The 14413-nt window shown below is 48.5% G+C and overlaps 1 protein-coding gene across 1 annotated transcript in view; it reads right to left on the bottom strand.

Annotated features, from left to right (window-relative positions):
* KIF14 (kinesin family member 14) overlaps window positions 1-14413 on the bottom strand; it is a 625766-nt gene that overhangs the window by 132756 nt on the left and 478597 nt on the right. Inside the window, exons 25-26 of the mRNA XM_086957758.1 lie at window positions 1367-1548; window positions 484-630 (exon numbers count right to left, since the gene is read on the bottom strand). Coding sequence (XP_086813884.1) covers window positions 484-630; window positions 1367-1548 — 329 coding nt within the window. The remainder of the gene's footprint in view (window positions 1-483; window positions 631-1366; window positions 1549-14413) is intronic.

The raw sequence follows: 14413 nt of genomic DNA on the forward strand, positions 1-14413 counted from the left end.
GCAGAGCTGTAAATTTATGTCCACAGGAGAAAAAGAAGTATGTTGTCTGGCAAAGGTCATGTTTGCAAGGGAGAAAACCACAATTGTGGTGACTATACTTATATTCTCTGCTGTATAATATAACAACTAAACTATCAAGGAAATATGGTGATCTTGCAAAGGCACTTGTGATGTTAAAATACAGTCTTTGAACAAGCAGTAGAGATAATGACTAAACTACTCATCCCTCTCCAAAAGTCTCAATCAAGGATCTTGTACACTGCATGGACTACGATTAGAAGAGATCTTTAAATGATCATGGTGACTACGCTGTGACACAAAAAAGGCAAAATACTAGGCAGATAATGCAAAATGAGTCCAATTCAGGTATGCAAAAGCATCTTTGGCATATGTGGCTTGGCAAAATAATTTACAATGTAATACTTTAAAATGTTGTGTGACCAAATACCCTCAACCTTTTACAAGATGCATTATTAATTGTACCTTGGGACTTGTTATTTCTTCAGTAAGGTGCAGTTCTGTGCCGGTACACGCAGCTATGTGTCCAACCCTTTTTATTGCTTGTTCTATTGTTTGCAGAGCTCGGTCCTGAGCTTCACGAACCATGGAGGAAATATCTGAACAGCAACCCTGCCAAATAGAGAATATGTGGATTAAGAGCTAAAAATAATTACTAGTAAAAAACCATATCAAACTAAATTATAACATTTGAGTATTATCATAGGCAAGCAAAACGAGATAGAAAAGTGTTGTACTGGTCAAAAGCCAACAGAACAATCTTGATACAATATCTAACTATACAAGTATAATTTTGCTGAAATAAGCAGCTGTTAATCAGAGATCACACAATTCAATAATTCAGTATTGGAGACCTAATTCTGCACATAAAAGATACCATCCATAAGACTAACTAACATTGAAGAAGCTGTCAATTTCAGCAAACCCAAAACACAATCAGGCAAGTTTACGTGGTCATCTGAAGGGGTGCAGTGACAATTTAATGTAGGGCATGTATCTACTTAGGGATGGTGGTGTCCATTTAGATGTATGTTTGTCCATGATGACCTGAATAACGCTGAACCTGGAGCCTGACAATAAAATAATAAGAGTGCTCTTGATCACCAAAATTCGATGTAATCTTCCCAATATTACATTTACTCATTACATGGAGATCTCAACGTGTTTCACAAGTTGATGTAAAAAAACAAATCTTCTGTAAAGTGCACCATAACTAAAGACAGTAAAAACGGGAAGTAAAGATAGAAAAAGTGAGAGTAAGAAAGGATAGATAATGAAATTGACAGAGACAAGGAAACTGTGTGCAGCCTTGGGAGTGTTTACGTCATGAAAGTAATGCAAATATCACCTGTAAAAGCAACTGTAAATATCCTCCCAATTTCTTCAAATCATGTTGCAACTCATCAATCTTTGGTGATTCAACAAACTGCTGAAATCGATCTAGCCAATGCTTTGTCAGCATCACCAGCTGCTCAAATGCTGATGTCATCCTGATGCTGTGGGACTGTGTATCTCGGTCAGAAGAGAAAACTACATAAAGAAAGTAAATAAGATAAAAATAATCAGAGTAATATGTATTGCAAAAGTTCATATTAGTATTTTAATAATCAGTCAATAGACTTTATTTCGCTCAACTGGCATACAAAAGACATGCACATACACAACATTAAAAATACAAAGTCAATGTGGTTATGTACAATATACAAGACAATAAAAATGGCCTACAATCATCATTTAAATACATTAAAAATAGTTAGATAAAATCGGTAAAGCATTATCCCACATTATATATACACAAAAGTGACACTGCATGTTAAAAAGACACAATGATTTTCAAAGGGCTATAAACTAAATCTATCAACTTGATACAAGGCATTAGTGCTCGCAGCACATTAGTAGGTTAGAGAAAAGATATTATTTGGAACATCAACAAAGACAACATTCCCACATGTGAGGTTCCACTAAGGGCCTTACAGCGCTGCTATCCTTTCAAACAGCCATTGGCAGGACGTTTTTTCCTCCTCATTCGCCACATATCAAATAATACCTGAATACTGCAAATACAATGTATCTGCTACTGTCAATGTGTGGTACCCAGGTTCCTGCAAATAATGATTATCCATTTTGCCCTGGGCCTACTATAATCAGGGCAGAAAACAGGGTGTGAGCCACTGTTTTTTGCCGTTGCAACCAGTTGGGCAGTCCGACTCATTTCAACATGATTAATCAAATTGGCAGTGACCTGTGCCTAAACTGGACATACAGCTTTCTGGCCAGATTTGGTTCAACTTCATCTAGGAACTCCTCAGTTTTGTAAAAGTCCTTTAGCCTAAAGAAGGAGCCTGTTAAGGTACCTAGGGCTAGGCTTGACATGAGCATACCAGTTTTGAAGTTCCTAGAACACCTCTTCAGCTCCGATTTGCTAGTTAACAGACCAATCCCCACAGGATCGTCCCAGAGTTTAACTAACCACAGGCTTGACAATGCGTCTCAGACATATTTGATCCAGGGGAGAGTGCCAACCCTTGGAAGACTATATATCTCTTCTAGGCCCCGGCTTTAGCGGAGCAGTTGGGGAGTAGCCCATAGTTTTCTGTAATACCTTCATGGTCTGACTGCAATTATTTCTAAGATTGGCCTGAGCACCAAGTATAACCTTAGCAGGACTAGAGAACGGCTGACCAGAAGGCTCAGCACTTACCTCAGGAAACTATTCTCGACTATTTCTAGAGGTTTGGTGTCCTTTTGATCCCCAGAGCTCGGCACCATAGAGAACCGCGCCTAGTGCTTGGATGGTGTATATTTGGCCCACCAGAGTGACCGGTTTGAAAGAGGCACCCCGGTGAACTATCAGCAAACCACCAACATATTGCTCCAATTTGAGCCTATGTTTTAAAATATGTGGAGCCGAATCAAGCTTCTCGTTCAGAGTGATGCCTAATGAGTCAAGCAGATAGGCCTTCTCTAGTGGGGACCCATTCAAGGTGGGTTTGGCACATATTGTATTACAGGGGTTGAAAAGCACAAGTTACTTACCTTCGGTAACGATATATCTGTAAGAAACAGTAGTTAGTATTAGATTCCTTACCTTAGAATATCCCCAGGCGTCAGACTGGATCCGGAAACCTTTGCGTAGCAGTACCCTTGCGCGTCGGTAGGGTCTGCGGCTCAGTCGTCAGCGCCGAGATGACGTCGCCGGAGTACTTAGACGCCGCCCTCGCACGCGGACGTCAGTTCTTATACACAGCTTTTCGGTGCCAGAAACGCAGAGCCATGACAAAAACCAACACTGGTGCCATGAAACCAGGGCCCTGAAAGGGGATGAACTTAACCCTAGATATCGGTTCGCAGAACAGGGAGGATGGGTGGGGCGGTAAGGAATCTAATACTAACTACTGTTTCTTACAGATATATTGTTACCGAAGATAAGTAACTTGTGCATCTGAAAGAAACAGGTTAGTATTAGATTCCTTACCTTAGAATAGATACCTCAGCAATACCAACCCCGGTGGTGGGTCTGCGAACCAATAATCACACCAGAAAGTCCTGGAGGACGGAACGGCCAAAGAAGCCATCCCTCCGGACTTGGCTGTCCAGGCAGTAGTGTCTTGCGAATGTATGCAGCGTGGCCCACGTAGCTGCCTGACAGATGTCCTGCAAGGGGACTCCCCGGCTCAGGGCAGTAGTAGCCACCGTGGCCCGAGTGGAATGGGCCCTCAGCCCAACAGGAAGCTCCTTATTAGCCAAAGAGTAGCATGCCTTGATACACAAGACGACCCACCGAGAGATGGTCCGTTTGTGCACCGCCCGTCCCTTCTTAGCGCCCACGTAACCAAAAAAGAGTTGGTCATCCACCCGGAACTGGTGTGTGCGATCCAAATAGAAAGAGAGCGCACGTTTTGTGTCCAGATGGTGGAGCCGCTCTTCCTCTTTAGAGGGATGCGGAGGCGGAAAGAAGGTGGGCAAGGTGATCGACTGCGAGATGTGGAAGGCTGTGACTACCTTGGGCAGGAAAGAGGGTCTTGTCCGCAACACAACCTTGTCCGGATGGACAGAAAGGAAAGGAGGCTTGGATGAAAGAGCTTGGAGCTCACTCACTGTCCTGGCAGAGGTGATGGCAACCAGGAAAGCAGTCTTATGGGTAAGAAGACGGAGAGGACAGTTATGAAGTTGCTCGAGGGGAGCGCACATCAGAAAAGTTAGTACAAGGTTCAAGTCCCACTGAGGCATCACGAAAGGAACAGGGGGAAAAATATGAGTAATGCCCTTCAAGAACCTATTTACAATCGGGGACTTGAACAAAGAAGGCTGATCAGGTAGCCTTAAGAAGGCGGAACGGGCAGTAAGGTAGCCCTTGGGAGTGCCCAGAGCAGAGCCCTGCTGGGCAAGAGAAAGAAGGAAAAGGAGAACCTCAAAAAGAGGGGCAGAAAGGGGATCCACAGCCTTTGCTGTGCACCATGCCCCAAATTTGTTCCACCTGCAGGGGTATACCGACTTTGTGGAGGGACGCCTGGATGCCAGAATCACATTACAAACTTCAGGAGGCAAGTCAAATGGCCTCAACTATCGCCGCTCAATCATCAAGCATGGAGGTGGAGACTGGAAAGGTTCGGGTGGAGGACCGTCCCCTGCTGCTGCGACAGAAGGTCCTCCTGAAGAGGCAGACGAATCGGGGGATCGACTGACATGCTGAGTAGCTCGGGATACCAGTATCTTCGTGCCCAGTCCGGAGCCACAAGGATAACTTGGGCCCGGTCGTGCCTGATCTTCTTCAGCACTCTGGGCAGAAGTGGTATAGGCGGAAAGGCATACAACAGACCGCAACTCCACTTGCGTGGAAAAGCGTCTCCTAGCGAGTGCCGCCTTGGAAATTCCAACGTGCAGAACTGATGACATTGCGCGTTCTCTTCGGTGGCGAATAGATCTAACCAAGGCTCTTCCCATCGCTGAAAGAGGCCTTGCGCCACGTATGAGCTCAGATGCCATTCGTGATCCATCATGCACCGTCGGCTGAGTTTGTCCCCCCTGGCGTTCAGAGAACCTGCCAGGTGTTGAACCACCAGGGGCACGCCCTGATGTTCCAGCCACTGCCAGAGGGGCAGAGCCTCCTGGCATAGGGTCCACGACCCCACCCCGCCCTGTTTGTTACAGTACCACATGGCGGTGGTGTTGTCTGTGAACACCTGCACTGCACTCCCCCGGACAGAGGGGAGGAATGCCTTCAGTGCAAGATGAATCGCCCGCAGCTCCAGAAGGTTGATGTGGAGCCAGGACTCCGCCGGAGACCAGAGGCCTCTGATCTCCGCCTCTCCCATGTGCCCCCCCCCAACCTTGGGGGGATGCGTCAGTCACAACTACATGCTCCGGTTGGGGTAGGGAGAGGGATCTGCCGCTGACCCAATCGCGGTCCGTGAGCCACCACTGCAGCTGTGTCGCAGGGAGGGCCCTCCGAGATCAGGACATGGTCGGACAGGTTGCCCTGATGCCAGGCCCACTGAAACTTCAGGTCCCACTGCAGAGCCCGCATGCGCCATCTGGCGTGATGCACCAGAAGGATGCAGGAGGCCATCATCCCCAGAAGCCGCAGCGTCAACCTGACCGAGACCCGGGATAAGGGTTGAAAGATCGGAATCAGAGCCTGAATATCTCGAACCCGCTGTTCGGGAGGATAAACCCGAAACTGCGCCGAGTAGAGAACCGCTCCGATGAAGAGGAGCTTCTGAGAGGGACACAGGTGTGACTTTGGCACATTGATGGAAAACCCCAGCTGGTGCAGTAGGTCGGCCGTAGTCTGGAGGTGGCTGACGACTGTCTGGGGCGAGCCCGCCTTCAACAACCAGTCGTCGAGGTAGGGGAAGACCGAAGCCCCTAACCTGCGCAGATGAGCTGCGACCCCCGCCATCACCTTCGTGAACACCCGTGGGGCGCCGGTAAGGCCGAAGGGGAGCAGGGTAAACTGAAAGTGCTCGTGGCCTACCGTGAACCGCAGGTAGCGCCGGCAGGACGGGGATGTGGAAATAAGCGTCCTGCAAGTCCAACGCTACCATCCAGTCTCCCGGGTCCATGGCAGCTAAGACCTGAGCCAGTGTCAGCATCTTGAACTTCTCCTTCCGGAGGAAGCCGTTGACGTTCCGCAGGTTCAAGATAGGGTGTAGGCCCCCCTTTGCCCTTCTTGGGTACCAGAAAGCAGTGAGAGTAACAACCACACCCTACTTCTGGCCCAGGAACGCGCTCGATGGCCCCCATAGCCAAGAGGGCCGTAACTTCTTCTTGTAGAAGTTTCAAGTGATCCACCGACACGCAGTGGTACTGCGATGGCATGGCTGGAGGGGTTGCCTCGAAGGGGAGGGAGTAGCCCCTTCGGACAATCTGTAGCACCCATCTGTCGATTTGTCAGTGCGCCAGTGGAGGAGGTGATGGTGAACCCTGCCCCCCACTGGCGTCACATGGGCCGGAAAGCTCGGTCTAAGAGGGTTTTGAGGCGGGTGCTGCAGGGGCAGGTGTGGACTGGCCTCGCCGTTGTCCCAGACAGCTGCCAGGCCGGTTTCCACGTCCGCCACCGCGCTGGATGGTAGTCTGCGGTCCGCGGCTGGCAGGACGTGTGGGGGCGCCCCTTCCTTGGCCACGAATGGAGCGAAAGGCAGCCGTTTGCTGGCGCAGGGCCGAGAGGCCCAAGGACTTGGCCGTAGCCCTGGAGTCCTTAAAGCGCTCAAGCGCATGGTCTGCCTTGTCGCCAGAGGCGATGGCCATTAAACGGCATGTCCATAAGGGTGTTTTGGACATCAGCCGAAAAGTTGGCAGACCTCAAACAGGCGTGGCGACGAATCGCCACCGTCGTTGCCATCGCTCTGCCCAGTGAGTCCGTGGTATCCAGCCCACACCGGATGGAAAACCATGCCGCATCTCGACCCTCCGCAAGGGCTTGGGCAAGTTTAGTCCAGGCCTCCTCCGGACATTGTGGCAGCACATCCGCGACCGTGTCCCACAGAGAGTGGGAGTAACGACCCAAGAGGCACGCAGTATTGACGGACCGCAACCCCAAACTCAGGGAGGAGAACACTTTCTTTCCGTATTGCTCATACCTCTTGGATTCCCGATCGGAGGGAGCCTTCAGGAATGCGGTCTGGGAGTTAGAGGCCTGGATGACCAGGCTCTCAGGGGTGGGGTGGGTGGACAGGAAGCAAGGGTCGCCCGGAGCCAGGCGGTGGCGTCTGCTCACGTTCCTATCTACAGGCTGACCTATAGCGGGCTTGGACCAAGTGCCCAGAAGAACGTCAGACAGGGCCTCATTAAACGACAGCAGAGGCTCAGCCGAGCTTGCCTGCAGTTTAAGGACCTCAGTGAGGAGGTTAGTCCTCACGGCCGCGACGGGGAGCTCCAGGCCCAAGGCCTTGGCCGCCGGCGTCAGCACCACACTATAGGCAGCCCCCTCCTCCGTAGCCACGGTAGGAAGGGAGACAAAACCAGTGTCTGTCGAGGTGTCCAGACCACTGGCCTCACCTAGCTCACCTGTACAGTCCTGATAAGACTGGCACTCCTGTGCCAGAGGGTCCTCAGACCTCTCCCAATCCCCCTCGCCACCCATCTCCTGAAACTCAGGACCAAAGTAGAAATCTCCCATTGGCGTCGAGAGCGGCGCCAGTCCGGCGCCGGACCCGAATCGAGGGTGGGATCGGGGACGGCGCCGCCCGGAGGTGGTGCCAGAGGCGACACCCTGGGGGCCGGCATCGGGGAGGTCGTAAGGTCGACCGGTGACATCCCGGATCCAGAACCGGATCCAGCGGGGGCCTGCGGCGCCGGGACCGAAGCACCCGGCGGCGTCGGGGCCGAAGCACCCGACCCGCTGGGGCCCCCAGTCCGGAGCACTGGGCCCGAAGGCGCCGCGGAGCCCGACGGAGGAGTGAGCGACCTCATGGCCGCGAGGAAGGCCTCTATCTCCTCCGGCGTCGCGTTCTGCCCAGGGACCGGCGGGTAAGAAGCAGGCCGCGACGCCTGCGGCTCCGGCAGAGGCGCGAGGGCGGTGTCGCCCGAACCCCCGGCTGCGTCGTGCGAGCGTCGGGGGGAGTCGGAAAAGCAATGACGCCTCTTTGACTTTTTGTGTCCCTTACCTGAGGACTTCGAGCCCGAAGACGACTCCCGGAGCTATGATGGCTTAGACCCCGCGACCGGTCCCTCGACCTCCTTTCGGACTGGGACCTCGAGCGGCGCGGGCCGACTGCCGGAGCTCGAATCGCTTGCGGGACCGCTCCAGTCTAGCTTTGGACGTCAGGGTCCGGCAGTCGGAGCAGGCCTTGTCGTCGTGGTCGATGCCCAGACAGTGAAGACACCGGCGATGGGGGTCGGTAACCGACATCAGTCGGTCGCTGTCGGCGCAGGGTTTGAATCCGGGCATCCCTACCGGCACCGTCGGAGGAGATAGACTTCGAAAAAGGATCAAAAAAGTTTAGTAAAAAATTGACTAAGGGTACCACTTTTTCCGGATCGGCACTTGCTGGCGCGTAAAAAAGAAGAACTGACGTCAGCGCGCGACTGCGGCGTCTAAGTACTCCGGCGACGTCATCCCGGCACCAACGACGGACGCGGAGCCATAGACGACGCCTACCGATGCGCAAGGGTACTGCTACGCAAAAGTTTCCGGATCCAGTCTGACGCCAGGGGATATTCTAAGGTAAGGAATCTAATACTAAAACCTGTTTCTTTCAGATCCATGACTTTGTTTTACTGACATCTATTTCCAACCCTCTCTTTATACAGAAGATACTAAATTTATCCAGGATTCTCTGTATGCCCATGGGCGATTATTATAAGAGTAATGTGTTGCCTGCAAGCATTAGCACTGGGATCCTCCTATTGGCTAATGGAGGGTCATCACTGTCACAGGAATAAAGGAGGGCAGCCAAGTCAACAGTGTAAAGTGTGTTGGAGCAAGAGCACAGCCCTGTCTAACACCCTCATTGACTGGAAATTGTTCTGTTACTTCTCCTAGTCGGCCACAGCAGACCTGGGCAAAGTTTGGTTCATGCAGCCTTTCAATGATTTAACAAAGGTAACTAGGGACACACATCTCAGCCAGCACTTTCCATTGCATATTTCTGGGAACCAAATCAAACGCAGATCGAAGATCTACAAATACCATATAAAGTTTGCCATTTTTAAACAATAGATTTCCAGTACATCAGCTGCAGCCTAAACACTTAATCTATTGTTGATGTGCAATTACGGAATCCTGCTTGCATGGGGCTTACAATGTCCTTAGCCTCTAGCCAATCTTGTAGTCTTAATAAAATAGTTCTGCTAAAGCGTTTCTGCAAATTAACAATTAGGCTGATGGGGGTTGCAGTTTGCTGGCACCAGAGGGAGCCCTTTTTGTATATAGGGATTATTTATGCCCCTGCCCATGATTGACGGATTGGTAGCCCACTAATAATGGCATTAAAAACTGGTGAAGCCATCCTGTAAAATAGGGTGTGTAGGGAGTGCGCTAGTGTGTAAGTATATTTTGTACCGCTGAGCCCAGTTTGATGGCTTTCTGCCTGCCTCTGAGATCTTAGTGGGTAGGTCAGGGATTGGGAAGACCCAGTAGTACGTAGGCTGGGAAGCGTGGGATCTCCGTCTCAAAGTGCTTGTCTACCTCATCCAACACCTGAGTCCAATAGGGTTGAATATGTACACAGTCCCACAGTAAATGCACTAGGTTGCCCACCTGGTCACAGCCCCGCCAGCAGGTCGACTCTCGGTCGTGAGATATGTTTGTGTGTTGAAAATCAATAAAGACATTTAAATCATAAAAACTACTGAGAGACCGGGACCCAAGGCATCGGTCCCAGCTAAAAACAGGTAACGTGGTATTTTGTGTTGGCCAGCGGCTTTGTGCGGGACAATCTTCCATAATAGCCAGGACCACTTCCTTGCATGTAATATTCAGATACTCGTGTGTAGCGAGTGGGTTCTCGGTAGATGGTAGCTGAGGCCTTCTTACAGGGACTGGAAGTGCACTGTCACCCGGAACTGTTGAATAGAGATTTAAAAAGTGTGTATTCCAGTCCTCAGCAGCGATGTTGCTTTCAATAACAACAATCCTGATTGTTCTCAGTGGCAACTACATTCTAAAATGCTGCTTGATCTTTGTCACTGGAGGCAACAAGAAGTGCCTCCCACCTCCTTAGGTCCAATTCCCTCCTGGCATTATTGACAGCCCTCTTAAAAGCCGCTTTTGTGGCTGGAATTGTGCATCAAACTTGTGACTTAATTGTGGTGATAAGCGCAAGTTTGGCAGACCTGCAATGACTGGTAAACCACGAAGACAGGTTTCTTCTCGCTCCCATAAGCCCGGCTTCTACAGAAAAGTGTTTTTTTTTACTCTGCAAAGAGTTGGTTAGGTACTTCCCGAATCCTTACTAGAGGAGTTTCCTGGCCCGGGATAAAATCTCTAATACACAAGTCTCCCAGACTCTGTCACTAGCTTGTGAATATACTTTAATGACTCCTGTGATTGCACCACTTCACACCAGGCTATCCTGCATCTGTTAGTTGCTTGTTGATGTCTACAATCAGAGGGTTGTACTTGCGTGGCTGTGAGCTTGGCGAGGGGGAGGTCCAGATTTAGGGCAAGCACATTATGGTTGCTGTTGTGCTTTGTAATGACTGTCAGGTCAGTAACAAATGGCCATAATCTAACATCGACTAAGATTAAGTCCATCAGGCTGGTGCTAGGCAATCTGTTGAAAGTGTGCCTCCCTTCCTTATCTGACCTTTCAAAAAAATGGGGTATTCCCAAGGTTAGTCCTGGACGTGGGCACTACGTGATACAAAAGACAATGGTCCTAGAACCTTATTCACAACAGCAATTTAGTCAGAACACAGTTAATTTAAATATTATGTTCAATGAAGAGCCTAGAGCCAAAATTCGGGGCAAGCTCCTAACCAAGACTTAAATCAATTTTTCTTAAAACATCAGACTTTCAAAGGATAAACAGACAACAACAGACCAAAATTATATTGTGTCCACCAAGCGATTTAATGCACTTGTTTTCAGGTGGAAACTCATTACATATTCAAAGAGTACCAGTTTAAAATGAGGTTGCTCCAAGAGGGAACGTGCTAGTGGGATGAGAGGTGCTCAGTGTAGAAGGAAGAAAGGATTCAGTGGCATAGAGGAGAAAAACTGCGTATTATTTGAAAAGCAATATGAGCGGTTATCATTCACCGTCATATGCAGCCTAGCTATACAAAAGTATATATACAGTTTAATTTACATGTATGACTGCAGAAATAAATTCAACTTTTGCACGATAAGGGACAGTATGTCGTCTGAAATCACCTCCACTTTTTCTACTTTGCAACCCAAATGGGTTCCCACCCATGTCAGCAACTCCCGGACAGTCTGCCCCTGGTTATAGCTTCTGCACAATGAGTTACAAAGCTAGGTCACTGTACTTCTAAGTATGACCAGGTTTCTTGGAAGAAACAAATAGCAAAGTGGTCGACAAAAAGACCCCAATCTATATGGTCAAGTTTAGTGCTTAAGCTCGCAACATTCCATGACAAGACCCTTATGGTAGACTTAGGATCTACAGGTCCTAGGGCCTTTTTTTTGCCTATTTGTTCCACCATTTCCCTGGGGTCAACGGATATTGTATAGCCAGAGAGGGGGCCGTGGTACTGTTTTTGCTTCATCTGCTCGATATTCTGAATACGTCTTGACCCAAGATGGCCAAGGGGAATATAGTTCCTGCCATATTTACCTCACCGGCCTCCTACAGACCACGACATTAGTGTCTACAGTGGCCACTTGGGGAAGGGGTGGGCAAACAGGCAAAGGGTCTGCTGCGGGGCTGCCCACAGATGCGGGGTACTTGTTTCTATTGACTAGTATGGGAGGGTCTGACTGAATCTGATCCCCATTTTTGGATATCCACCATTTGAACTGCCATCTGTGGCATTCTATATTAACATGATTTTCAGCATTGTCCTACAACATTAGCAGAATAAAAGCGTCTTCCAATAATGGAAGATTCTCAATAGTCATTTCTGGTGTCAAGGCCATGACTCTGCTACATTTACTTTATCAGTTCACTGTTCATAACAATTCACACAGCACACTTGTGGTGTTTTTTCAACTCCTGGGAAGGATTTTTTTTTCTATATCTCCATGTTAAAAATGGTGTACACTATTACATCATTGCTACAAGAAACACAACCAAATCACGGAGTACAGTGCCTTACTAATTAAATAAATTTACTAGCTCTTAGGGTACTGGCTTTCAGGGCCAAATAAGATATATTTGATTGTGTGTGTATTGTCATACATGTTATTTTCTAACAGATAAATGTTCACACAACTCAAGTTGTGCCTATAAAAGCACAAGTTATTTACCAACACCTCTTTTACGCTGAGCTCAAGGCCTATCCACCACACTGATTGGTCACTTATAACCCATTTTTGAGAGGAGTATCGTGGTAGTCTCAGCAATGCATTACTACTTGCTCTAACCCAGAAACGGGGTGAAAAATACCCTATACTATAAACGGGTTACAAAGCATCCTCACTTATTAACAAGTAACCATATCATCCTCACCAGCTAACCATTGTATCCAGGCATGAAAGACTATCTATGTACGTCCCAGCTAGTAAGAAGGGGAGCAATGAGTATCCATTCATGATAAATCGAATCCATATTTGCTAAAATAGTTTATTGTATATCAATTGCCCATAATCATAATTTGCTAGAGAGTGTGTACTGATTTGGGGGCCTGAAATGAGGTGGGTTCCTAATACTCATTGCAAAGCGTCTGGAAAGTCTATTTTAAAAAAAACTTCATTACAATGTGTATTGTTCAACAGGAGAGGAGTTGGATATTGTTCTGTTCTACCTCATTCTGTAGAGATAAGACTATAGCAAAAAATCCAGAATTCTGTTCCTAAAGAGAAAATGGGAGAGGATGTAGCCTTTCGGCTAGAGCTGTCGACCTCGAAGCTGGGGAACTGGGCTAGAGTCCCGGCAACGACGCTCAATATCCTGTGATTCTGGGCAAATCACTTAATCTCCCCATGCCTAACAAAAAAGAATGCTTCCATCTGTAACTAAGCTGGTACTCATGTAAAGCACTCTGATACCCGATATCTTCGAGTCTAGTACGCGCTATATAAAACTAAAAATAAAAAGCACTATCACCTGGTCTATAATGACAGCAGGATACACGAAGTAGGAATCTCAAGGGACAGAAACATGTTACTTACAATGTAAGCATCTGTTTATAGCATAAAGTGCTATAGATGTACCTGCTCTACATACTCCTGCCAGTTTTCTGCACAACTGGCGAGCGTAAAACGAAGCAGTAGGAAAGGTAAGTGTGATGACCATGCAAGAATGTACAAACAAACAGATTAAGTCAAAGTAAAAGTGTACATCTGTAACAACCAAAGACTCCAAGGGAGTAGGGTGGCCACAAACAAACCTACAGCACTACATGCTATTAACAAATTACATAACATAACGTGCATTTGTAAAGCACACTTTCACCCAGAAGGACAACTTGTCGCTAAATAACAAACTCAATGGAACTCATTTTATCGACCTCAGAAGGATGAAGGGCTCAGTGGAACCAAAGGGTTTCAAACCTGTGACCATGAGGTCAAAAAGGCCCCTACAGTGAAAACATTACTCCACTAAGCCACCAGACCCAGCTTCCAAGATACGCAACATATTGCAAGTGGCCCAGTGGCAGTGGGCTGGCTCTGCTAACGCTCAGAGAGCAATTTTAGGCATCACCTGCTTTGTGCCCCGCTGATTGCGAGCGGGTCGCGTTTTCTCGCTAAGATCTATTTTAATTGTTTTAACACAATCCTTTTTGTTATGCAGGCAACTAACCCCTGAAATTCTATTTTCTGAAGGTGAGCTGTTGGCTGGGGGCTGCCTGGAACCACCGGTTCCCAGCGCTCGCGGGCGCCATCTTGGATTGGGCTTGTTCCTTTGGAGTGTAGCCCTGACACTCCACCCTCGTTCCGCCCCTATTTAGGAGCGCGTTTCTCTTCTTGCTCCGTGTTTGCAAGTGGCCCAGTGCAGTGGGCTGGCTCTGCTAACGCTCAGAGAGCAATTTTAGGCATCACCTGCTTTGTGCCCCGCTGATTGCGAGCGGGTCGCGTTTTCTCGCTAAGATCTATTTTAATTGTTTTAACACAATCCTTTTTGTTATGCAGGCAACTAACCCCTGAAATTCTATTTTCTGAAGGTGAGCTGTTGGCTGGGGGCTGCCTGGAACCACCGGTTCCCAGCGCTCGCGGGCGCCATCTTGGATTGGGCTTGTTCCTTTGGAGTGTAGCCCTGACACTCCACCCTCGTTCCGCCCCTATTTAGGAGCGCGTTTCTCTTCTTGCTCCGTGTTTGCAAGTGGC

This window comes from Lissotriton vulgaris, chromosome 1_1, assembly GCF_964263255.1.
Source record: "Lissotriton vulgaris chromosome 1_1, aLisVul1.2, whole genome shotgun sequence".
NCBI lineage: Eukaryota > Metazoa > Chordata > Amphibia > Caudata > Salamandridae > Lissotriton > Lissotriton vulgaris.